This window comes from Lutjanus erythropterus, chromosome 3 (assembly GCF_056507025.1).
Source record: "Lutjanus erythropterus isolate fLutEry1 chromosome 3, fLutEry1.hap2, whole genome shotgun sequence".
NCBI lineage: Eukaryota > Metazoa > Chordata > Actinopteri > Lutjaniformes > Lutjanidae > Lutjanus > Lutjanus erythropterus.
The window spans coordinates 33,541,577-33,569,181 of NC_139319.1; the positions used below are offsets into that span (position 1 = coordinate 33,541,577).

A 27,605-nucleotide genomic window follows, 5' to 3' on the forward strand; every position below is an offset into this window, starting at 1 on the left:
AGTGGGCAGCTTCATTCAACTCTCTCATTCCTATTTATTGTACCACACTATATACACTATGTTCTAGGGTCATTAATGTTGAAAAGAAAACCACATTTTGAAGATGGTTAAAAGATGTTGCTGGGGCAAATGTAAAGTTGACGATCAACAGCTTCTTTTTGTTCCTGCAAATGTCAGTGAAACACTAGCTAACTAGCTTGTCTTGCTACAGAGCAAAACACTAGCGCACCAGCAAGGAGAACGTTGACTGAGGTTCTAAAAGGGGCGGGACTTACGAAAGGTCTTCAATTAAATGAAAGTGCTAACCACTGTGCTACTGCGCCTGCACGCCATGGTCATCATGCTTCTCCTTCACCTACTGATTAATACTAATTACACTCAGGTGATTACCCTCATGACAACACCGTTTGCTATAGCTACGTCCCCCACCGCAGTGTCTTCCTTAGGTGCATGGGTGTTATGGTGCCCTAAACTTAACAAACTGTTCAAATCAACTCACATGTAGCTATTAAAGGAATGCAATGATTGGACTAGTATCAAGTCGGAAGGAAGAGGAGAGGACGCAAAATGAATAGGTGACAGGACAGAGCAAAAGGTTGTGAGTGTGCCCTACCTGTTGTAGAGGAGGATATCCGGCACCCATACTAGATTGGAAGGGAAGCGCAGGTTCTGAACCCCGGGGTAGCTCTCTGGGTTCCATGAGAGGTAAATGTCTGTCCAATACTGCAGCAAAGAGACAGAGAGAGAGAGAGAGAGAGAGAGAGAAGGAGTAAATATAACAAGCAGGCGATGAGATGAGGACATAAAAATGAGTTAAATGAGCAAATTACAGAAAAGTTGAAGATAAAACAGAGACTGAACTAAAATGAGACGAATGCCACAGTTAAGGCTCTTTACTGTTATCTGTTTTAGTCTGTATCCCAGCCAGGCGAGGAAATTTTGTTATTTTTGTCGTTGATCATGTCTTGTTTGGTAAGACAGCCCGTGAGCAACGTTCACAGCTCTGACAGCAACATGCATTTCACAGCTTAAACTGTGCTGGTGCCACGCAAACTGCATCATCTGTGCGTCATAGCTTCTTTCCTAAAATATACAACTAGATCTCAGGACACCCTTAAAACACCAAGGTATAGTACTGCTGTAGTATCTATACAATAGAACTTTTAAAGAGCTAGAGGCTGAGCTGCTAGTGGATCATACTTACAGAAGTGTTTAAGTGTTCACACAGGGGGTATGGACTTAGATGCAGGTATTTGTTTATATGTACATCTGTTTTAGTGGGATTATATAAGATTTTACTCCATTGTGTTGCTGCAGAGCACCCAGAAAAAACAAAATAATGAGAAAATAAGAAGTGATGGGCAGAGGCAGGGTCTCTGCAGATGTAGGTGCTGCAATGCTCTACTGGTGGGTTGTGAGTGATGGTGGGGGGGCAAAATCGTGCAGTTTGCTTACTGGCACGTTAACATCAATCCTACACACTGGTCTTTTAAACAAAAGGTTCTCAATTATTTTCTCAGCCAAGGACCCCTTTAAAGATAGAGTGTCCCTGTAGAGAGGGCTGGTTTTCACCATGAATGGGTGATGTGTGAGTGACGCAGGCATGATTGGTGGGAGGAAGATTTATTTATTTATATATCATTTATTTATTTATTTTTATTAGGAGTTATAGATTGTTAGACTGGAATGTAATCTATGAACTATTTTCGATTTATAACTTAAAATGTTTATATCATGATAATGTATATTAATCAAGCTGAAAATTTTGCATGGACCCCTTCGCAGAGTGCCACAGACTCCTGGGGTTCCCCAGACCCCTATTTGAGAACCACTACTTTAAACCATTAAACACTGTCCCTAATAAACCCAGGATAATTTTCCAACAACTGTTGGCTCTTCTGCTTTGTCTCCAGCTCTGATAATGGAGCATGGCAGTAATCCTTGCCAAGCCAACAGTTGTTGGCGATGACCCCTGCATTCACATTTGAGCTTGATCCATATTCAGCAAGGGGCTAACTGAGTCCAGCATGTAAGTGTTTAAAAGCAGCAAGAGTGACTGTGTGTTGTGTGCTGCTTGTGTGCCTCTTTTCATAACTTACAATATAAGATGATGTGTCGTCTGTGGAATGGTGCACATATCCGTGTGTGTTTTGGTATGTGAGCACATTAATTTGTGTTTGTTACTGTTATGTCCTTCTATGTGTGTGTGTGTGTGTGTGTGTGTGTATAGAAGTTACATATAGATGGAGGCACTCAGATGTTGTAGCCGTAGGCCAAATTCTCCATGGAGCAAACACAATTCCATTACTAATGTGGCCACAGTAAACCGGGCACATCTGTTTGTGCCTATATGTACGTGTAGTTGTGTGTCTGTGTGTATGCACATATACACATGAAAAGTGTGCAATGTGTATTCTTGTGTTTGCATGAATGTGTTCTTGGAACTGATGTTTATGTGAACATGCAAATCTGTCTGTGCACATGTGACTCTGGCCAAGTGATGATTACAACTCACAATCATCCCAAAACTCACACATCCTATACAGAAAATGTCTAATTTGAATCTCTGCATCACTAAGAGATGCCATCCATCTAAAGTGGGCCTGCTCACATATGTCTCCAGTCACGCAGCTAATGACTTAATCACTACACTTGTCATCTGTGTGCCTTGGTGGTTTGGTGCTAGAGAGTCTTCTTTTCATGTTCATTGGCTGGGAAGGCGCAACGAACAGCCAACAAAACAAAATATAGCCGCAAGCGGCAATTTGCGGGTTCTAACCTGTTCCGCCCCAAACCAGCCACCGTGACCCTCACCACCCAGCGTGACCCTCATCTGCCGTAGCGCAAGACGTTCCCCACCCTGTCCCCGAAAGCTCCGAGCAACACATACTCTTTCCAAGTCACACATTTCTTGAAATCGGCTTTTCAGCCAGCCTACACGCTAATGACATTTGTGGCATACTTTCACACAGAGACTCCATTTGAACATCAAAACATACATTGAAATTGTACCTATCGATGTGTATTTCAAAGTTTCAATAGGTATTTTAATGTTTAAGCAATCACAGTTCCACGATCATGATCATTTTGGGAGAAATGTGGAGATAATAATGGTTGTGTATGAGAGAGGCTGTAAGGCTAAAGACACAGATGTGAGTGTACTATTATGATTTGACCTAAATGAAGGTAAGTGAAAGTTCAGACAGGGAGAGCATGTCTTTAGTTAAGTATACCTCTGTGCTGTGACACACAGACGATTGGCCGAACGGCTGGAGTCGATTCAGCCAATCGCCGGTTGGCAAGGGCACAGTCTACTTTAAATACACAGAGAGAAGGCAGAAACTGAGCCAAAAGTTCCTCTGTGTTGTGACACACAGACGATTGGCCGAACGGCTGGAGTCGATTCAGCCAATCGCCGGTCGGCAATGGCACAGTCATATTTAAATACACCGAGAAAAGGCAGAAACTGAGCCAAAAGTTGCTCTCAAACTCCAACTGTTTAATGAAAAACCGTAAGTGCTACAGCTACAAAAAGCACACCGTCGGCGAGAGGACGGGATGCGGATTGCAAAGGTGTAAATTTCATTTCTGTGGTGTGAAAAATGAGGCCAGAGCCACGATGGACATAACTGGAAGGGTCTGCTTTCTTCCAGAAATTTGGGCTCTCCCTTAACATGGGAGCGAATGGGGCAGGCGGTCAGACTTGTTGTTGTTTCAGACCGCCTGCGGCCAAAACCCTAAATCCGTTTTCTTCAGCGGTCGCACCTCTGCGACCGGAACGGCTTTTCCTACAATTTGGTGTACAATTTGTGTATGTAGAGTGAACGATGTGGCCGCAATGGCGAGTTTAAGAGAAAATTTCTTGATGATTTCAGAGGTGCTGTGCACTCTAGCGATGACATCACCCACTCTAAGTTGCAACATTCCACGCAATACACACCCATTATAAATTCTGAGAAGGGCTGAAAATTTCATGATTTTTAAACAGCTGGTGTAGAAAAACTAAAAGAGATATGGAAAATACGAATCGGTCACTGAAAGTCGACGGCGATGTCAACGTTTCAGAGTTGGAATGGAGTTTCTACGTGAATGTATGAGTTGGTGAAGCGTGGGTGAAGATGAGTGAGTTTGAAGGATTTTCTCATCCACTTCCATTATAACCAAGTTTCAGAAAACACTGAATATTTTGGAAAGTTTGAATGGTATTGAAAAGTTGAATCATATGTAAAAAGTCAAGGAATTGCTGAACATTTTCCAGTTTGAATAGAGTTTCTAGCTGAAAGTATGAATCGGTAGTTACCGTTTGAAAAAAGGTGAATTTTGTGATCTTTGAAGATTCCCTCATTCATTTTCAATGGGAAAACGGTTTGGGGAAAAAACGGGAGTATCTGGGAATGGCGGCGGCGCCCCCTATGTGCCAATCTGAAAATCTTTTTTAGGGTGTGCTTCCAAGTCTCGTTGTGGACCTACCCACCAATATTGGTGACGATAGGTCAAAGGGTGTGGGAGTTATGGCCAATCGATTCTAAGCTCCGCCCACAGCGAAGATTAATCGGTCTGTGGCGGCCGTGTTTTTTGACCAATCTGGCTCATTTGTAATAGAAATGTGTCTCGTCATCCCCCAAAGCCGTGTACCAAATTTGGTGTTGATCGAGTCAAAACTGTAAAAGTTTATTCATTTTACTGTTTTTAACATTATTAAAATTAGCAAAAATTCCGTAAGGGCGGCATTCATGGTGCAAGAGGCTTTTTTGTAGAGGATTATCGGGAGGACGTGTGTGTAAAATTTCAAGTCAATAGCACTTGCGGTGCGGCGGGCAGACCCTTTCAAACTTAAACTCTATGTTATAGCGCCCCCATGAGGCCGATTGGGACCAATTTTTTTGAGCAATATTTGGATGTCATTTAAAGTCCATGTACCAAGTTTCATGTCCGTAGGTCCTTCCGAACGGTTAATGACGAATAGGCCACGCCCACTTGCACCTGTCAACATGGCACTCATGATATTGGTTAATAGCCACCCCTAGAGCATGCATACCAAATTTGGTGAAATTCCATCCAACGGTCTTTGAGATACAGATGTGTGGCATTTATAGCGCCCCCTATAGGCTGAGCTCAAAATGCTTTGGTAGGCAGCTGCCAAGTCTCATTTTGGACCTATCCACCAAGTTTGGTGATGATAGGTCAAAGGGTGTGGGAGTTATGGCCAATCAATTCTAAGCTCCGCCCACAGCGAAGATTCATTGGTCCGCGGCGGCCGTGTTTTTTGATCAATCTGGCTCATTTGTAATAGAAATGTCTCTGGTCATCCCCCAAAGCTCTGTACCAAATTTGGTGTTGATGGAGTCAAAATTGTAAAAGTTTATGTCATTTTACTGTTTTTCAAATTATGCAAATTAGCAAAAAACGTAGTATGACGGACCTTCATGGTCCTAGAGGCTTTTTTGTAGAGGACATTGAGCTGGACCTGTGTGTCAAATTTCAAGTCAATCAGACTTATGGTGTGAGGGGCGTGGCCTCTCCAAAAAGTCATTTTTAAGCCTTAATTACAGCGCCACCATGTGGCCGACTGGGCTCATATTTTAATAAAAGTTGATGCACATCATTTCCAATCAATGAGCCAAGTTTCAGGTTTCTGGCTCATTCCAGCTCACGGGAATTTGAGCTCAAGTGGCAGACAACAAAAAATAATAATAAACCGGTACAATCTTAGAAGGGTTCTACCCCTTCGGGGTTAGAACCCTAATTACAGCTCAGTAACTTTATAGCCTGTCAGGAACAGATGAGGAGGACACTGGGCTACGTAAGGTAACAGCTGTCTAAGAATAGGTTTTGGAGTTACATAACAGAAATTTAAGAAAGCAACACTAATTTGAGACAACTAAGTTCTCATTAAGAGAGCGTGAAATTCATTCAGTGGATGCAACACTGAGGCTGACACATTTTAGGGTGTTGGATGCAAATATGAAGTATATATAAATCACACATCCAAGAAAAGTAACAGTTAAAAACAAATACAGGAGATAACAGAGCTCAACAGTGAGGTTCCAGAAGTGAAAATCCCATTCATATTCTGAATAGACAATTTATATTGTTGTAGCCATCCAAGGTAGATTAACCACGAGCTATGAGACTGTGAAATGGTAGTACATGCTCCTGTCAACAACAAAAATCAATATGATTTCGACCTTGATTTCAGAAAAACATGTTTTATTTGTAATGTTATGGAGAAGCACTATACTACCCACAATGGTAAAGTATGACAGTGATGTCTCTAATTGGTGGAGCTCGTTATTAACATGGAAATATGTACCACACCTGCAAACCGGTAGTTCCACCATCAAACTGCGTAGTTAGGTTCCTAACCTAAGCTAACATGAGTTGTGCTAATCATGATGGTACGCCACAATGAGTGGTAAACAGTTATTAACAATATAAGCCCTATAACAATGACAAAGTTAAATTTAGGCAGAAGTGGTATCATTTGCAGTGGTCTACGGGATGAGTATTTCACTGTTTCACTTTTTTCACTCTTAAAGTCTGTGTGAAGCAAGAACAGATATGTGTTCTGAGTTTATCGCACCAGATATCACACCAGAGAAATGTGTTATTAACCACCCAGCCAAATTTGAAAGATAAATAAATCTAAGTTTATAAAAATGAGGAGTTGCCTCTGATACGCTGGGGCGCTGGGGGCATGTCCAGTCTGTCTCAAGTGTCAAACACCAATACGTTTACATTTAGCAGCTTTATTGGATTTATATAGATATGTTATAGCCACCAGAGCCAGATGACAGTGACTTTTAGGTAATCCAAGACTATTTTATTTCTCTCAGTCTGCAATAATTATAAGGACATTGGGAGAGCACATGTAGTGAAAATAATCATTTATTTTTTCTTTTTTTAGAAAGCACTGAAGGTAGGTTTTCTAACTTCACAATTCAGTCCTACATAGTTTTCATATGTTTTCTGCAACATGTGTAATGTGTTCAGAAGAAAAACTATATTTCCTTGACATAGCCTTTAAGAAATGTGTAAGCATTCTTGTACACCTTTGCCTTTTTTTCATTTTCCAATCTTTTTTCTGCTCAGAATCAAATGTTTCTGGTCACGATTCATCTCGTAGTGGGTTGGCCTGTTTCCAGGTTTAAAGCTCATTATATAAACATTACAAACACAAGTCAGTGGAGTGAATGAATGGGAAATTCTCCTCCATAACCTGAGACATTCAAAAGCTGTTGAGCTCTACAAAATATTTAGAATCACTTGATTTTTGTTCTTTGTAATGACCTTCTGTGTATTTCTTCAGTGTGCACATAACATAACCTCCTACCACTGAAAAGCTTCTTTAGTGAGAATGGCCAGTATATTACTAAAAAAAAACAATAATTGGATAATAAGTTGTGCATAGATTATTAGTTACAATTATAGTTTTTTTCCATATAAATGTTTTTTTTTTTACAGCACATGTATTTAGGTCATCTCCAGGTTTAAACTGTGTTGATAGTTCTGAATTTCATTGCCCTGGTTTTGAGATATCGGTCTCAGAGATTTCTGCCCTCACCCAAAAATAATAAAGGTAACAAGAATTTGACTTGTGGTACTCACAGCAATGAATAAATGTATTTAAAATTTTCAACAGTGGTATATCTTTCCAGAAATCGTGTCCTAGTTACTCCAGTATAATCCATACACCTCATTGTGAACAGGCTTTACAGGAACTATTTGTTTGGTAGAAAGTAGTTCTGATGAAAATTGTTGATGACCTGTGGATTATCAGGATTCACAGTAATACGATTTCTAAAAAGACACATTACTGATATTTCTCCACAGTTGTGGGTATCCTAAACACAATTTCCACTCAACTACATTGTATTCGGATGGAGGCAGAAATATCCGAGACAGATCTGAGATGAAATCTGGGTGAAACAGTTTTATGGTCATTTGGATGAACTTACCCTTTAAAGGGCACTTTTCCATCAGCCATAAGAACTGGCTATAGAGGAAGACACCGAAGTAACACCGAGTTCTTAGAAAACTTAAGCTCATCACAATTCTCACATTTGAAAACGCATAAAATCCAATCCATCCGGATGCAGGACATTCATTGCCCGATAAACCTGTAATCCTAAAATCCTCCACGATGCAGCTGAGGTGAACCTGCCCCTTCTCTGTCTGACTGTCTGCAAACTTGTTAATGTACTTCTCAAGTCTCCTTCAAAAATCTGCTACATCTGCAAAGCCGCTGTAAGCCATTACACAAAAGTAGATGCCAGTATTAAAGAGGTGGCTTCCTGAATAATTGATTCATTCATAAGTTGTAAGCCAGTCAGCAACCAACTCAACCTGACTGAGTGTAGGCTGCGAAATCCTTAATGGGCTGTTCTGACTGAGGCTGCAGTGATAATGAGGCTGTTGTACCTACCTGACTTGCTTGATATAACATTTTCAAGAGCATTATAATGCATATTTCTTGTACCATTTTGAACTTTCCATAATGGGATGGATATGCTGTTGCTGAGTAGCTTAGTTTCCATATGCTTAGCTGGCAGAACAGATGCTGTTAGGAGACTAAGAATTGACTGTTCACTAAACTCCTCACTTGATCATAACTTAGCAACTGTGGCTGGACACAGCAGGTCTGTCAGGCTTTCTCCACATTTTGAAGTCATGTGTAATAAGAGCAGTGTGTAGTTAGGGCAATACTTTGCAGTTTAAGAGTTTGGAAGCTTGTACCTTTCCAAAACCAAAAAATGCAAAAGTAGCTTAAGGAATGGATTAAATAGTGCGTCTATCTGTTGTAATGCAAGCTGCAACTCTTATCACATGTTGGGCTAACTAGCTTACTACTAGTAAAAGTGTTACTTCCAAGGCTAAAAGTTGGCATATCATTCACCGACTAGACTAAAGTCTGAGGTTACAGATCATGATAAAAAAAAGCCCCATTCACAGCGTACCACTGTGTGGAAGCAAGTTGCTATAAGAGTTAAGGCTAATGTTAGCAGCTCTGCCCACTTCTTTATTGGATTTGGAAGTTTACACTCCACCAACCACAGCCAGTGTTAACGAGTTAGCAAACCTTGTTAAAAGTGAAAACTTTATTACTCTTTGAAAATAACCCAGACTGGGTTTTGTTATGTTATGTTATGTTATGTTAACATTATGATGATGAGGCACTTTTTTTCTTACCTTAAAAGGTGCCATATCATTATTCTTACAGCCCATTTGTCCCCAATAGTCAGAAAAATGCCCCATCAGACCAAAAGCCCAGTTGTCCTAAAACCTGTTTTGTCAAAAACAACACTGATTGCTCCAAAGGCCCATTGCTCCAAAAATACACACTCTCCCTGCAGTGACACACTGACCCAAACAACCTGTTCCCAGTGTCTTATGTTCACTCCATTAAGGGAACTTTTAAATAAAACTAAACTCAGTCCTCTTAACCAACATTTAATTTGAAAGAGCACTCAGTTCTGTTTCTGATCCTCTTAAGCTCTGATAGGCTCCAGTCCTCTTTCTGTTCACACTAAATATAGTTTCTCTGGAACACAGCGGCTGTCACATACTGTCAAGTTGATCATAAAAGGCACACGTGTCTTTTATGTCAGAAGATTCTTTTTGTTGTTTTAAAGTGTGTGGTAGAGTACTTTTTTTTTTTTTTTTACTTTGACGTGCCACTGCACTACGCTTCTAATGAAGACCCTCACTTTCACATAGAAAAGCTTAGCATTTCTGTGCATTGTAGGTGTTACTTAATGTGTTATATAGCTAGAGAAGAGCAATAGTTTCTTCCTCAGACCAAACTATTCCTCATACATTAGTCTTGTTAGCGTTATCAGTGGCCATGCTTCCATCTATTAGCATTAGTTAGCATTAGTGGTCAGCATAGAACAGACAACCTTAGGCACTTAGGACCCTGGGAACACAGACAGCTTGCACTCTAGTCAGAACGATTGTCCCACTTATAAGACTAACTAGCTCTACAATGCAGTACAAGAACAATGCAGTTTTTTTTTTTATTTTATTCTTCTGATCAAATGGCGGGGATGCTGACTTCCCAGAGCAGATGTCTGCTTTTAGCAGAGTATCACATAAAGTATGTGGCCATCATATTATTTAAGACGCCTTTTATGGAGTTTTCATTTTAAAACTAGATAACCGTAAAGATTAAGAGGTCAACTAAAGACTGTGTTGTCAACCTACTCGTGGAGCTAATGTTAGCTTAATGAGCTAACCAGCTTGTGCTGTTAAAATCTGTGAGCAACAGTTGTAATTTCAGATAGCAAAATTGATGGCTGCCGGGTAGAAATTATGTGATATAAATTCTTCTCAATGTTCATGCACACACACACACACGTATGTGCTTATGCATACACTACAGACCTTTTCATCAGGATCGGAGACAGTTATTTCAGCTCTTAGCAAACCTACTGAGCCCACCTTTCAGCACTAGCATCGCTGGGTACCTTACAAAGGAAGGACTAACCCTCCTGGATCTCATTAGAAGAAGGCTTTCTCTCCTGTATGGCAGCTAACCATTACCATACTGACAGGTTCTGTCAGAAAGAGGAGCTTAGCAACAGCCTTGACAATGACGCATTGATTGACTGACACACATCGAGACAAATCAATGTTGAATTCAGACATGTGGTGCCTGTCTGAATTTTTAAATTGAGATAGGAAATAATGAGTGGGACAGAACATGAATGTCAATGTAAGAGCTGAAAACAAGTATAATACAATTACTATTTTAATTGTGGTGAAAAACAGGACAGCTTGTTTTTGTTTTACATTGTTTAAACTGGGACACATCGTGATGTCTGGTCACCGTATGTTAGAAGGGAACACTTACAGCATTAGTCAGGGGGGCAGGACTTAGCTGATGGTCATCTGGAACTAAAAACTAACTCGACACCTCATTTTGTAGTAAAGCAAATATAAGTAATAAGGGCTTAAAAGGGCAGATGGCAGTAATGCAGTGGTAGGCTGAGAAATGTCTTGAAAGAGTATCTTTGAAAACATGATTTGCTTGATTTGATATTTTTATCCTCACCCTCCTGTGACATAGCCTAATGCTGACAATATTATACTATAATAACCCACAAAATATAATTTTTGACACAACCTAAGGTAACTATTTGTATTTATTAAGAAAGAACACACTGAAACAATTTGACACTACTGTCTGACCTAAACTTCAGGCTATTATTATTATATTTTCTATTATCATAAGAGGCCCTGGAGAGTCACTGAAATCTATGAACTTTTTTTTGGTTCCTGTTCAAAACGAAAGGTTATTGGTTGCAGCTCAAATCATACCTGGCTCTGTGCCAGCCCTGCTTGAAAATATGAATGGCAGAGCCCACAGGACATGAACAACACACAGACACTTTCCAAAAATATACTAACTGACAATTATCATGCACTGATCACACAAAAGGGGCTTGGAAAGGAGACGTACCAGCTGCAGCCAGGCATTTGTGATCAACACTTGGTTCTTTTCATCCTGGAGGAAAACAGGAGGAGACAGAGACAATCATCAGCAGCAAGTCCGTGTGGCTGTAGACAGATAGTGAATGAAATTATTCTGCAGGGGCGAGAGGAAATAAAAAATAAATTCTGCATGTCTGGTAAACATGAGGTGGGATTATGAGACAGATCGGCAATGAAGTCAAACTGCAACCCAGATGACTCAGAGCCGGAGCGCTCACTGAATGACAATGATGCACTCCAGCTTTTTTCTCTTTTATGAGGTTCTTGTCATGCAACAGAAGTCATGGTTTGCCATTTTAAACAATGCTGGAATCATAAATACTAAGGAAATGAAAGATGAAAGAAAGAATGCAGCTCTTCAACAAAGAGATGAATTTACAGGAATTTCTATCAACATCGTGAAAACAGGAACACACAGACTCCGTGGCTCCAGCTACATTTTACGATATTTCACGAGGGGCAGTTCATGGTCAAATGGTCAGAGAGTGAAAAAAGAGGCAGGGATGAGATGAGATGAATCTAGACCGACAGCGAGAGAAGCAGAACAGACAGATGCTGAGATAATTCATCAGACAGCTGAGAGAAAAAAGATAAAAAGAGGTCATAAAAAGAGGCACAAGGAAGAAGAGCAAAAAATAAAAAACCTGAGGACTTGTTTAGAGTCTGTTTTGCACAATCCTACATGACAGCGACAAGTTTTGCTCCTTGTTACACACTGTTACGCTGCCTGTCTGATTTCTTACCTCCCTCTTACCCTTGAAAAAGTGCAAACTGCTTGACAGCGGTAGCAGTTTTCTGCTCTCTATTTCTTCATGGATTTGTCCTTTTTTTTACTTTCATAGAGTGATTTATCACGTTATCTTCTACCCATGACTGAAACTGTACTGCTGGTCCAACCCTTTGAAAACTTTTCCTTTAATGTTACTGTGGCAAAATCAAATCATGAAATCAATTTGTTCACTTTATTTCTTTCTATTTCTCATCCCACCAGACTTAATCTGCTGTGTAGTTTTCTGTCTTATCACACTGTTTCATACTGCTCTTACTTGCTTCATCCTGTTTTTTCTTTCCTGTCTCTCTCTCTCTGAGGAACAATTTCAGAGGTGGAACCTGAAAAATGAAACTCATGTTAAGCGACAGTCACAGAGGAGTGTATGCCTTAGATTTGACCTTAAGTCGATTACTAGTTTCACAGACTTTATCAATGCCTCTGAGAATGCTGGGCAGTAGTTATCACCGCTTACAGTATTTTCAGCTTGTGTCATTACATTAAATTCGAGCCACCGCACCTTTTTAGTCTCCTTATCACACCTAAACAGAGTGAGTGTCTGATGATCTTATTTTTTATCCACCTCCTCAGTTTTAAAAACATATATGGAGGGTTTATTTGCACATCTCCATTGATTTATAAAAGAAGTCAAGAAATAAAGAAAAAGAAATAAAAGCAGCATAAGTGAAGACTGGAAAGCATCATCAGCATTTATCCTTTCTGTCAGTTTATTAAGAACACCAACTAATGTGGTATAATTCAACTGTCCTGCAGTAAATCCTCCCTTCATGAAGGTTATAATGTTCAGCTTTTGTTGGATTGTTTCAGAGAGGTCTTAATTCAACCTGTGCTGCTGCTATGTAATGCAAATGTATGTCTATGTTTGCAAATACATTTCATTGCATACTGCATACATGTTTTTAATGTTTTAATGTTTGAGTTGTCATAGTTATTCAACTAACTAGTATTACACTTGATGACCACTGCTCTGTCTGTGCCTCTCATGAAAATAGTGGCTTTTTAATGTTGTAAAATGTATTTCAAAACAAAGAAAAGTTAGATTTACATTCAATGTTCCTCACTACAGGCGTTGTATTTGTCCATTGAGTTCCAGTAGTGAAGAGTTTTGGTACTTTACATTTCAAAAGCAAATATTCCACTCTTTTATCCAATACATTTTTTGTGACCCCTCATAATAAACAGTTTGGGGTCTCTTCTCATATTTCAGATGTCTATCAATTGTTAGCAGTTCCAACAGAGAGCGAGTTCCCCTCTACACTTCTCAAATGGTTTCATTTAAGAAAATATGTAAGCACAAAACCGACTGCAGTATGTTTTTTTGCGAGTTGCCGAGTTCTGGAGTACCTGTCAATTTTGCTATCTAGTTCTATTCGAGAGAAGGCAGACATCTCTACGGCTGATATCAAGGGCTGTGACAATAACCACAGTATCGAGGCCATGTGAAACCTACCATCAGGTTGAGCTCATTACTCTTATCCTTTTATTTTGATGGTCAACCTCATGTTGGATCTGGTAATACATCTATGGATCAGCGCCATCATACACAAGTCTGGAGCACAGCCTCTGATTGGTTGACAGACTTAATCCAAGGCACCTTGGGATTGCCAGTAGGCAGCGAACAACATGCTGAGAATAAGAAGTGTTTTCTAGCAGAAAAACTGATAACTATAGAAGAACTTCAGTGTTGGATTCACCATTATGGATTTATTGTACTATGTCTTCAAAAAAGATACGGCAGTTCAAGGTTGGATTACGGAGCTAACGTTGTAAAGGCTCAGTGTTGTAGTGTTAGCATGAGCAAAAATGTTGTCCTTACCTGCTCAAAATCTGCAGTGTTTATTAAGTGACACACTGTAACCTGTACTGTACATTTACTGCCAGATAGACTATACTATCACTATGGGCATCACTGCATCTCTCAGTCTGCTGCTCACTTTTACTCACTTACATGCCGCGCACACATTACAGACTGCCCTATTCTGTAGAAGAGCCACAGTACACTTATGACCGTATACTTCATTAAAGTGCAATACAATGTCAAGCAAAACCACCGTCCCACGAGAACATGTTGCTTGGTCACCATGGTAAGAAAAAATCCACACCATCACAGCTCTACTGGTATCTACAAAACTCTGCGACTCACACCACAACAATCAAGATGGACACATAAGAAGAAAAATATTTTGATTTTGGAATAAATTGTCTCTTTAATGACATGTTGCTCCAGATAAATTTAAAGGCAGATTTAAATCAGGTTTCTCTCCATTCTCCTCTGTAAAAGGACTTTCTGAATTGGACAGTGATGCAACTGAAATTGTGAACATGGATAAACTGTACTCAAGTTTGAGATCAGCACAAGTTGGACCGACCAATAATAAGAATGAAAATTGTTTTTGCAATCGTAAGGAGAAGCACCAATTTTCATTACGCTTGAAAAAAAATAGTTATGACATTAACTACCCCTTTACTACACCGAATTCCATCAAGATCAATTTCGAAAGCTGTTTAAACTCTGTCATCAACAACAAGCAAAGCAAACTCGCTGCTCCTACTTCTCCTTGTAGTGAAAATCGATTCTCACACAGTCGCCGCTCCTCTCTCTCATCCCCGCCTCCTCTCCTCCTCCCTAACTCCCTCCACGCTCCAATCTTATCTCCACCTGTCCTTTCTGATCTGTTCCTGTTTTAAACAGCCTCCTTTCTCCACTGCTGAAATAGAACAGCCTCCCATTGTTTGCTTCACAAAGCAACATTTTTCTGGCCTTTTTGGTGTGTTTGTCTGCGATCAAGCTCGTAATCATGGAGATTTGGCTTTGGCTTCGGGGTTGCTGTGTTCTCGCTCTATTCTGTGCCTGACCTCTCTTTTGTGGTGTTTTGTGGGATTTCGTTGAGCTGCAACAGGCAGTATCAGCCCTGTCACACCCACTATGAACACTAATCTCCTCATAAATCTGCTCTGATTGGTTTTAAACAGACTGGCAAGGGAGTGATGGACACTTGCATTCAGTGAAAGCTCCTCAACTGTATTTTATTGCATGTCATCTGATATCATATGGCCAAGGACAAAAACATGTCACATATATGAATTGGTGCTTTACTATAAACCTCTGTGTATATTGTTCCAGAAATGGCTTTTCATTTGTGGAATTTTTCCAGTTTCATCCCCAGCAGGGAACAAGAGGATAACTTCCCACATCTTTTCTTTTAATCCAGATCAGAGGATCAGTGTTTCAAAGATACTGAATCAACAAACAATGAAGAAAAGAAATCCTGAAAACATGAACCATATCTCGGAATCCTTCGTTGTGCTTCCTGCACTTGGCTTCACCTTAGATTTTGATCAGTGTCCCTGAAAAATAGATCTTGAACAGGACACTTTGATGGATGAACCGGATGCCCTCGTGGTGGTTCAACAGATTCAGCAGAATTTCTGCTGCACCACAACAGAATGTGTGCAGAAAGGATGCAATGCAGGTTTAGCAGGAACACAATGAGAAATGTCTCTCAAAAACTACTGTCTGTCTCATTGTGAACAACAAACTAAAACGACACTGTGCAAAGGCCATGCGAACCAACAGCTCTTGTGGTACAGCTTTTGTAGGTTTGTTTATTTCTCTGATGCTGTTGACACCTGGTATGAAAGTAGATAAGTTTGCTCAGACCACATTCGGAGGTGGTCTGGGATGCTTTTGGCCACATTCTGTGAGCAGAGTGTGTACAGTGTGTTCTGGGTCACATCAAAGGGCTAGGGATAGTTCATTAAATATAGTGGCATTTAGTTAACTGTATTAAGGGGAAAAAACAGTATGAAAAATTCATATCACAATTATGGCAACCAAAATAATCACAGTTATCAATATTGTTGTGATGTTGGAATGATATTACTAATCATCAGAAATTTTACTGTGATTTATCATAAAAAAAAGATCATTATTTCATCCTCTAACTCTTGGGTATTTGGGCTCTCTTACCTGCCAACATAAGCAGCAAATTCTTAATCATTTGTGTCTTCTTGTAAATTTGGCATTAAAAAACAGCGTATTGCCATAAAAAGCAGGCAGCAGAGATGCTCTGTGGTGCTCTGGGATTTTACAACTGAACTATGAGCAGGATGCATCCTTTTACTTTCTCCAAGTCTGGCATTAAAGCCTTTTTTTGTCATCTGTGATGTGAAAACATCAGATTTCCACAGTCAGAGTAAGTAGAAGTGTGTTCTGCTCATAGTTCAGTCACAAAATCCTGGCACAACCTAGAGTGTCTCTCCAGCCAGGCTGCAGACAGTGCAAGTAAAACATGAGGTATATGTAGATGGAGGAGTTTAGTGTGGCGCTCAACTGAAAAAAAAAAGGTATGAAGAGTTGAATCTTCGTATTGAACAGCCAAATGGGCGCTAATGGACATTTAATTGACAAAATTGCCCTGGCATTAATTAACATACAGAGCAGAGAAGTGAAATCCAATCATAAGTGGTCACTCAAGAGACATCTGGAGACACACTATAATGCCAGGTGTGAACTGACATACTTCACTTGTTACCTGATCACCCAAGACACATAATAATACCTGGTGTAAAGAGGCCATTTGAGCCTGGACTGTATTTTGGTTCTGAGTGATTGTCAAGCAATACACAGAGACCCAGGAAGTTACCGATGGGTCTTACTGGATTTTGTTACTTTCCACAGAGTCAGGCTAACTGTTTCCCCTTGTTCAACCTCTGGGGCTGAAAAATTAAAGCCAGAGTATAAGTGCCAAAAACTGCAGCTCCTCAGATGGCCACTCAAGGCTGTCTCCAAAAGCGAGTCGGAGATGTCCAACTTTACAGCATAAATGGATTGAAAAAGTGTGATTTTTCCATCCAAATTGAAAAGGAGCAGGTAAATTACTTGTATATATACTTAAGTAGCATGAAATAGAAACACTCAAGTAAAAGACAAATACCTAAATTTTGTATTTACGTACATCACTTGAATACTGAAGTGTACTTAATATCATTTCACCCCTGAACCGTAGTTACGAGCAACATACGGCGTATGGTGGCCTTTCCCCACACTGGATGGTGACCAGTCCTGTGCTCTTTTCTGTTTCTGTCAGTCTGTCTGTGTATCTGTCATTATTCATGCTGATGAACCCAGACCTGCCCCAGTTTCCTGGTTAGAGTTACCCAAGAGCAGATGGAGGAATCAAAGGCCACATTACACAAACACACACACACACACACACAACCCATTTTACATTATTTACAGCTGCCCAGTAAGCATTAATTCACATGGTCAACTTATCTATTATGCATTGACTCTGCTAACAATGTAGTTAACATCAATACATAACAAACACACACACACAGAGTATATGTTGGTGATTCATTTATTTTTAACACGGGGTGGCCCAGTGGGATCACACCCCCCACACACAGCACCAGCATTTGCTGCTTATTTTTGAAAACACACCGTAGTTTTGACGGTATAAACCTCACCTCAAATTATGTAATCGCAGCAGCTGTGCACATTGCGGTCAGTGCAGGTTAATTTTCTCCGTCACATTGCCTGCTTCAGTCCCAGGTTACATCAAATGTGTATAGTAAAAACTAGCTATCATCATATCTCCCCTAAAATATGTTGTTAGACAGGTGGCTTGGTCTGGCAGTTTTCAGAACTACAGAAGCTACTGAATGATTATAGAAACATTAAGGGCATACTACAGGCAGCAGTGTGTCTCTAAGACCTCCTTTCACTCCTTTACTACTAGAGGTATATAGGCTATGATACAGTACAGAATTGAGTATTTATATACATAGTTTAGAGAATATTATACATCCAAGATGAAACTCACAAAAGGGCAGGATGGAGAAAAAGGTGCAAGTGACACTTCCTAAGTCATGTCCCTTCTGGAAGCTCAATTATCTTTCCCCTTTCATGTTTCCTGAACTTAGATAAACGTGTGCTAGGCTTCTCTATGTTGAAAAGAAAAAACAAATTTTAAAGGTGTTTAAAAGATGTTGCTCAGGGGCCTGAAAATGATATTTATTGTAGCATCTTAAGTTAATTAATGTTAGCAAAACACTATTACTATCTAGCTAATCTGCCTCAATTGTAGCTATAGCTATAGCTAGGTAAAGCTAGTTCGCTAGTGCTTTGCTTTGTAGCAAAACACTACCTAACTTGCCAGCTAATACATTAATAACATAATGTTAGCATTTTTCTAACATTAGCTAACTTTTTCCCAGCTAACAATTTTTCCCAGTGGCCACTCACAGTATTACTGTGAAAAATTCAACTCTGTCTAAAAGAGTATTTTCACCATAGTCTACCAGTCTACTGTAAAACTGTTGACAGGACAATTCAAATTCCAAACAAGGTTAATTGTGACTCTTTGATTGTTTCAGTTGAGTGGGTTATGGGTGGGTTCAAGCATGAGGAATGTCATTGGGTAGGGTTAGGGTAAGAATATCAGGGTAAGTCAATCAGGCAGAGTAGGGTAAGACATGCCTCCGCCATCCTGGAAAAAAAAACATGTACAGAAAATGGGTCTGCTGGGTACTGGGATATTGCAGCACAGACCAAAAAGGAGCGGGACTTGGGAGAGCTCACTTTCAACTCTGTGTGCTACTTCAGCACCATGAACAGCACCCTGGATTTATCAGTGCATAGCACAGTTGGGCTCCTGATATTTCAGAGCCATGGTCCGGGCCAGTGACACCAACAGGCACAAACTTCAGCCAGAAAGAGAATCAATTAGTCAGGCAGACTAGACGTATTCAACTAAACAACCGCTTTGCTCCTGCACTGTTTCTTCTGCTAGGAGATGGAGAGGGGGGATGGCAGGTGAACAAGGGGTATGCATTTTTGTCATTTTGCCATGAAGTTGGATGGAGATGACTTATCCCTCTCTCAAACTGCCTACTGTTATGCTGTGCATAAAATATATAAAAATGCATAGAAAACATAACATATACAAACAACACATTCAATATTTCAACAAGACACTACAACAATAATTTATTCACAACACATAATTTGTAAGTTTTCAAATCAACACCAGATTATTAAACTTTTGAATTAAACCATCTAATCTTTTTGTCACATTGTATTTGAAAAGCACCATATGTTCTCTCTGGAGACCGTCCTGCCTCTTGATTCTGCGTCTCTCGTCTGTTTCCAGGCTCCAAGAAAACATTCAAATGCTGTTTCTGATGTGCTGTAGGAGACTTGCCCACATTAATAATAGAATGGGAATCTTATATTACAGTCCAGCTTACGGCTCTTACCACCATGCAGTTATCATGAGAAAAGACATACATGTCTTGTGACAGGGCTGGCTCAGGGATGTGACGGGGTGTCGGCTTGGGTTTTTTGGATGAGTGCATCGGCTGTGTGGTGGGGCTAACAGGCAGGAGGTTATGTGTGGGTTTGAGAGAAGATAGGTGCATGAGTTGTGGAACAGGATGAAACACACAGCAATGCACAAGGAACAAAACAGAAAATGAGATGTGACAGAAAATCTGCCCAAACCACAGAAGTGTCGATTTAAGAGCTGAGGTTTGACATGAAAAAGAATGAATGGGAGGATTGTGGCCACATTGAGATAAATGGGGTCTCTGTGTGTTTCTGGGTATGTTTGTGTATGTTTGTGTTTGTGTAAAATGTAGGACATATGCATAAAAACTGATGTTGCAAACCAAACTTTTTTCTTAAGAAACCAATTTATATGTTAAACATGAATAAGAAGAAAAAGAAACCTTTGTACTGGAAAGGGTAAAAATGTGTAAAAGAACTGTTTGACATTTTCAGAAATAGACTTATCTGCTCTTGATAAGTCTGCAGCAGCAGCCTGTTAGCTTAGCTTAGCAGAAAGACTGGAAACTAAATTTCTAAAAATCGATCTTCTTTCTTTAGTAACTTCCTTGAGTCTTGCTTTAGATGTGTTGACAGGTGGGTTTTATTACTTTTAGGCAGAGCCCTGTTGGCTATTTCCACTTGTCTCCATTCTTTGTGTTAAGCTAAGCTAACCAGCTGCTGCTCCAGCTATATTTTTTTTACTGTGATCTGATCTGAGAGCGGTATTATTTTTCTCATCTAACTGTTGGAAAGAGGGCAAAAAAACAACAGCTCCTGCCAACACTTCTAAACCTCACTGATTAATTTTAATCTTTAATCTGTACAAAAATCAAAGTGTAAAAACACCATGTTGTGGTTTTACAAGGAGCTGTATGCTCCACCATTTCTTGGCTGGGTGCAGTGACATCTTGGAGTCAAGAGGTGTGTTAAGACAGAATGCTCAGAAGCTAATTTTCACCTTGTGCTGTTTGTGCACATTTTACTACTGAACCTTTTGTACAGTCTACATTGATGATTCACCCCAAACAGCAAATGTACCAACAACTCTCTCTCTTCAATCTGCACACAAATAACACAACCACAGAAGTTAATGGGAAGGAACGGCATATCACCTCCACACAAAATTGGATTTTGGCATATGCACTACATGTTATTTAAAAGTCCACAAACCTGTTATTTCCCCACTTCCATTATCCAGGTACCTTACTGCCCCAACAAATAAACTGTGGGCTGTCTTCCCTGATATTACCGTTCCTTATTATTGTTTAGTTTGTTTTTATTTCATTAAAAAGCAGGTCAATGAATGCCAAATGAAAGATTTGACTTAACTTGACATTTGGAATATCATAAGTTTCCCATGGACCAAAAAGCTATGTGAATAGAAATTATATTAAAATCGTGTCAAACAAATGCAACATCCATCCATCCATTTTCTGTAACCGCTTATTCCCAAAGGGTCGCGAGGGGCTGGAGCCTATCCCAGCTGACACTGGGCGAGAGGCGGGGTTCACCCTGGACAAGTCACCAGTTCATGCATGCAGACCCTAACCGTAACCCGCACAGAAAGGCCCTGCCCCAGCCAGCTGCAGTGCTAACCACTGCACCACCGTGCCGCCACACAAATGCAACAGGAATTCCAAATTCAAATTTCAGGTCTTCACTGATCAAAATCACCAACCAATCAGACATGCCAGAGAAGAAGCATTCTTATTAATTGTTCCAGTGGCAAACAAGACCAAGCTACCAAGGAAAAAGCAGAAGGATATGTTGGCTATCCTATATTATGAGGCCATTTATCTTAACTTTCAAACATTCTAAATTGCTTTGAAAGGCAGTATGAGCCATAAACTTAGTCTTTTCTGCCAGTTTCTTCACTGTGGAAAAATTACTTTCAGTCATTAGGTGTGAAGTTGGCAGCCTAGTCCAAGTGCACAAGTATTTGGACTGCATGTGAAGAAAGTGGCTGAATTCCTGCTCAACAAGATATGTTTTCTGGAAAGCAAGGAGAAGCGTGCAGTCTGGTCTTCTCCCAGAGAGAAGTAATCAAAGATTCACAAGAAAAAACTGTTTTATAACACTGAAGAGAAAAGTCGCTACAAATTATATGCAGCTGCAGAGAAAAAAAAAGAAAGAAAGAAGTGGTACCACCCCCACTGAGAGATGCTAGTCTAGCACAAAAACCTCTGTAAAACCTCAAACTGATGTTTTTACTCCTCAGTTATCACATTAAACTAAACTAACCAATTTCTAGCTGTAGTTTTCTATTTAATGTATTTGACAGATACAAAAGTGGTTGTGAGCTTCTCATTTCACTCAGCAGGAAAGCAAACAAACATATTTCCAAAGATGTTGAACCATTCGTTTAAAGGTGACACATGACAACAGTTCTGATCAGAATGGGAAAAAAAGGGAGAAAGATGGAGAATGGGGAGCAGCTCAGAAGGAAAAAGGGACAAAAAAGTGAGAGTGCAAATCTCAACACTGAGACTGAATTTTCTTGTTGAATGCAGCAAAGGACGAAGGGCCTGTATTGCCAACAAATGAAAAAGGATCAAGTCGAAAAACAAAGAACTTGCTCTTTCAAAGACAAATATTTTCACTCTGTTGGGTGCTGCCACTGGTAGAATAACACTTTTAAGTTCAGAGGAAGATGGAGTGTAGCAACTGCAAACTATATGAATTAGTATGCACCACAGTCACTGAAGATAAATCAGATGGAACACCTTAAACATAAACAAAACAAAACAAAACAATCCTGTGAAAAAAAGTTTGACAAAGAGTGTTCAACTCAACTTTCTCTCACTCACTCCACACACACACATCCCCAAACTTTTTCTGCCTGTCTTAAAAACGCACTCACCACGTCGATGATTTGTAGCAGTGTGAGGCCGAGTTCCACCACGATGGGTGCAGAGTCGTTTTGGACAGGTCTTTCCAGCCGATTGTAGTTTACCATGAGGTCGTGGTACAGCTTCCTTTGATATACACCACCATGGCAACCTGGAGTGGAAAGAGGATTGCACAACGAAAATGAGAAGAGAATTAGGAAGAGAGGGAGATGAAAAGCATCAGTGAGACTAGTGGAAGGATGAAATAGAGGAAAGATGGAAGCTGTAGGAGAGCAGAGCAGGGAGACAAAGAGTAAAATAATAATTGTAAGAACAGTATAAGAGATGGAGAAAGAAGAAAGTAAGAACAAAATGGTGGGAGGAACAGACAAATTTAAATTCTGCTGTTTACATCTTTAACAAAGACTCAATCAACCCAGCACTTCAATAAAGCATTCTCAGAATGTTCTCCCACTTAATGCCTGTAATCTAATCAACGCCATTATTGCAATTATTTCCAACATTGTTCACGCGGCACCAAATCCCTCAAGAAATCCTGATTAAGTCACAATATGCTGAACATAATGAGCACATTATTAACTCAGTGAACTTTAATTGTGTTGACTGTGCTTTCGTTTTGTCTCTCGTGCTTTCATTAGGCCTCATCAAGAGGTTTACACTAAACAACAAGGCATCCATCTTTAACAGGGATGAATATTATAGTGCAGTCCCTGATGCAAAAGGAAACCCAGTCGGTCATTGAGGTAGGTAGCAGTGTTTCTCTTTCACAAATACTTCTGTCAACAGTAAGCTTTAACTGAGTGCATATTAGCAGAGTCTATCTCACACAAGGCAGCGCAGACATGTAAAGAAATCATCAACCTCTTGACACACAATCCTGAGATATGTTGGTGCTGTATTTTCATTATTTCAAAGAACAAATAAAATGATTTCATAACCCTAAATCCAAGTAATTTCAGTTAAGGGTCCCTCGACCTTTTCAGAGAACCTGAAATGAGAAAACTGTGAGAAAAGTTCCACCCAATTTAAAGCCATTATGTGTTAAGAAAGTCTTTTGTCCTCCACAGCTAAACCCGATAAAAACAGGCGAGTGACTCTTTTCCCTTTGCCAGTAGATAAGTTTGTCTTTCTATGTTTTTTCCTTCTGTGCACTGGAAAGCTGAGACTCAAGTCATGTTTGTACAGGAGAGCATAAAAGAAGATGTTTTTGCTTCTGTGTGTCGGTGCGTTCAGCTCTCAGAACTTTGTGGCTTCTAACTGAATCTCTGTGGTTTGACCTTTAGTGACTCTCCTGCACCACTGTTAATATTTTCTGGTTTCAGTTTCATTTTTACTGTTTCATTATCACTTTCAGCTGTGTAGGGTTACGAAACAAGCCAAGCCAATGCATGTATGTGAAAAAGAGGCACAAAAGTTGCAGTATTTACTGACAGAGGTGATTCTTCATTGCCTCTGCTGGAAAAGTGTTGAAAATTAGCATGTTCACCTGGGTGTCATGTTTTCATCACTGCTGGAGCCGAGAAATACCGACTGCAGAGTCATTTGACCTGGAAATGAATGCTGATTGTATGCTATTGTATGCCAGATGTTGGTGGGTGTTTTTTACACCATGTTAATGGGGCTAATGACTGCACCGATCAGGATTGCCTCATTTTTCTTCAAGCAAAATCACAGGCCATCAGAATAACTTGAAAGATGCCATATTTACCTAAAAATTGGTATTTAAGTCTCATGCCAAGGTTGCCACCAGAACATCATTCACAAAAGTTTCAGACTCCATCACTCCTCAGTGTCTCATCTCAGCCAGAACTGAAAAGGTCTCAGTCTGCATCTCCCCAGTGACCCCTGTCCAAATTAGACATTGTCTCAACATATTCCAGCAATTACTGAGTGACAACCGAGACGTGAGCGCACCGACAATGACTGAGTGAATGACTAATTAGCTAATGAGGCAAAAACAAACAAAGACAGCTCATTGCGTGTTTGGGTGTGAAGGTGTTGGCGAGTGTCAGATGGGGCACCCCTAAATCTTGGCGTCACAGGGGAATCTGCATAATGGGTCAGAATGGCAGCCAGCAAAAGTGCTGAGAGTTGATGGAGTGAAGCGAGCCAAGCAAAAACAAGCTGAGCAGAATTGAGCTTAACAATAAAGAGCTCTGTCACAGAGACACTGTAAAAATCAACACATCTGTAAATGGGTGGAGACCTGGAATATACTGAAGTTAATATTTAATAGTTCATTTATCTGAGTCAGTCTGTTTCCAACCTGACTGTTTCCTTTGTTTTCAACTAATACAGGATGTTTCTGTTTTCTACAGTCATTTTTCTCATTCTTTAAGTTGTAACACTCTCTACCTCCTGAGACAGGAGAAGATGAGTACAGTAAGTCCTGAGGAATTTGTGAGACGTAGCACCTTTCAACAACAAGCCAAGCCACACTGCTTTACATAAGGCATTAAAAAGATATAAAAGAAACACAAAGCAATATAGAAAGACACATAAATAGGAAAACAAAATAAAATGAAATAGAAGATTAAAAAAAAAACGCTAAAATGGAATAGGGCAGATTAAAAGGTAGAATGAAATGACAGTGCAGCTTCAGTGCAGTGCAAGATACGAAAAAATAGCCCCAAGTTTGATTCAGAAAAATGCACAGGCAAACTAAAAAAGTTTTACTGATGAGGCAAAGTTTTCGTGACCTTGCTGGCCTTGTCTGTCTCGTCTGCCCGGGCAGATGAGAGCTGTTCTCTCCCCTTTTTTTTCGTTTTTTCGTTATCAGCAATGTTGGTGTTGCAGCATGTGCCTGGTTGGGGTGGAGGCAGACGACAGTGACCGGGGGGTGAATTTAATGACCAGCGCTTCCATTTTAACATTGCATCCCAAAAGCAAAGTGAGACACACATCTTACAAAACCTCCTTGGACAGAATGAGTTGCTAACTGGTACGGCAGACTACACAGTGCGTCCTCAGGCTGTGTGTCTGTTATTAGAATGGGCTTTGTTTTGCATGGGGCAGCTTTCTGCGCATTGCATGTTTATCCCTACAGTGTCCCATATGTGATGCTCCATGTCAGTAGTTCAGTAGTTATGTAACGTCTCTCTTACTCACCATTCTCTCTGTATGTCTAATTCTTATTAATATGCACTGAATGATTTACATGGACTTATCAAGGTTGTAGTCATGCAATGCTTTGTGTATATCTGCTAATATACTGTACTGATGAACGTAGTTTTATCTCTATAACCTGGTGGGGATCATGGGATTGCTTGCACGTGTGGATGCATGGCCAACCGACTTGGAGCTTGTCTGCAGTTGATATCACATATTACTGACCGATCAGTCTAATATTTTTTGTGCACATTCATAACTGTATGCTGAAGGACCTCTGTGCTTTACACTTTTTTAAAAAACCTTGATAAACCTTGTTTTTATGCTTCCATGCAGTGACAGCCACTTCCCATTCATGTAAACATGATATCTCAAGAAGGCCTTGAGGAAATCTCCTCAAACTCGGCACAAATGTCCACTTAGACTCAAGTATGAACAAATCTTTGGTGGTCAAAGGTCACTGTGACGTCACAAAACATGTTTTTGACCAAAACTCAAGAACTCATATGGTAATTATAACAAAATTTCACACAAATATCTAAACATATACTAACAGTGCTGAAGAGTAACAATTTACATGTAACTAATTACTTGTAATTATATTGCAAAATAAATGTAATTATCATCCATTACAGTTACTGACAAAAATATCAAATTAAATTTCAGTTACTAATCAAAATGATGGTGATTAAAAAGGGGTGCATTCTTTCTGGGTTGCCTGACAGAGATCTGTACTCTAATGAACACATTCTTCATGGGATTGCTTGCATGATGATTTGGACTAAAGGGCACTCGGCTTGTGGTTCTCAAAACACCAAAAGAATATGTCTGGAAAATTCAAACTCAGTGTCTCTTTTCAAAAATAATGAACCGGTTACTCAAGATAATTCTGTTGTGAGCAGTTTCATGTAGGAACTACTTTCTTTCTTATAGAAAAAAAAAAGTTTTGGTAGATTCTAAAGTAGTTCAGGTAGATTTTACTGCAGAAAGAAATTTCCAACATGAATCTGCTCATGAAAAGGTGTGTGGATTATTTCGAGTAACTGAGGCATGATCTCTGGAAAGAGACATTATTGAGTTTTTCAAACATATTCTTTGAGCACCACAGGACTGGTGCCATCTGGTTTCATCTATGGCCGATATCTCCAAAACTCTGCAACCCACAACAAAACTGATATTGCATATCAGCACATAAATAGTTTTGCTGACATCCAGTGAATTAACTTCTAATCTTCCTATAATGATGAAGAAGTATACTTCAATGTGTGTCAGTCTACTACAGCATCACTGTTGGGTGTAGTTACAGGAGTAACAGAGCTCACCTCTGATCACACCCATCAGTAGTGTGATTAGTTGAGACTTTCAGGCAGAGAGGGCAGTGACACACTGCTTTTCTGGCTTGAGTTAAATTACTCTTTAAAGATTTTTGTTATGAACACACAAATACTCACTTCTCTATGGATTGAACATGAAATTGAACAGATGTTGATTTGCTTTAGCTAAATAATATGCAGACAACTATCATTTGAACGCCAACCATTGTGGCCCTTTTACATGAAGATATCTTTGGCGTTTTCACATGTCACATCAGTATTTTTAAAATGAAATAATTTTATTTTGTGTGGATCAATAAACATTTAATTATGTTTCTAGACTAAGATTCTTTTTGTTTTGCAAGGTCAAGCAAGTCCTGCAGTAGCAGCAAATTGTCACAATCTGTCATAACTGACTGGAATTTATTCATTAAAGGTGTTGAAAGAAGTAAAAACATTTCCAGCTCCATGTTTAAATTTAAGCTTTTTCTCATAGTCATGGCTTTGACTCAGTTTGAAATGATTTATGTAAAACTGAACTTTATTTCAAAACATCGCAAGGCTTGCCAAGCATGCACAGGTATACTATATTGTACTAGTTATCCCATTGTTTTGCCACAAAGTGTTTGTGTGTTTGTTTTTCCTGCACAAGCCTGCCAACAGAAACAGGAGAAGTCTTTTTGTCTTCTGTTTTCTTTCTGGTGTTACAAAGAAGAGAC

The 27,605-nt window shown here is 39.8% G+C and overlaps 1 protein-coding gene across 1 annotated transcript in view; it reads right to left on the minus strand.

The window, feature by feature from the left end:
* Positions 1 to 27,605, minus strand: part of chrna8 (cholinergic receptor, nicotinic, alpha 8) — a 64,894-nt gene that overhangs the window by 25,431 nt on the left and 11,858 nt on the right. The window contains exons 2-4 of the mRNA XM_084715856.1: positions 22,477 to 22,616; positions 11,462 to 11,506; positions 614 to 723 (exon numbers count right to left, since the gene is read on the minus strand). Of these exons, the coding sequence (XP_084571982.1) occupies positions 614 to 723; positions 11,462 to 11,506; positions 22,477 to 22,616 (295 nt within the window). The remainder of the gene's footprint in view (positions 1 to 613; positions 724 to 11,461; positions 11,507 to 22,476; positions 22,617 to 27,605) is intronic.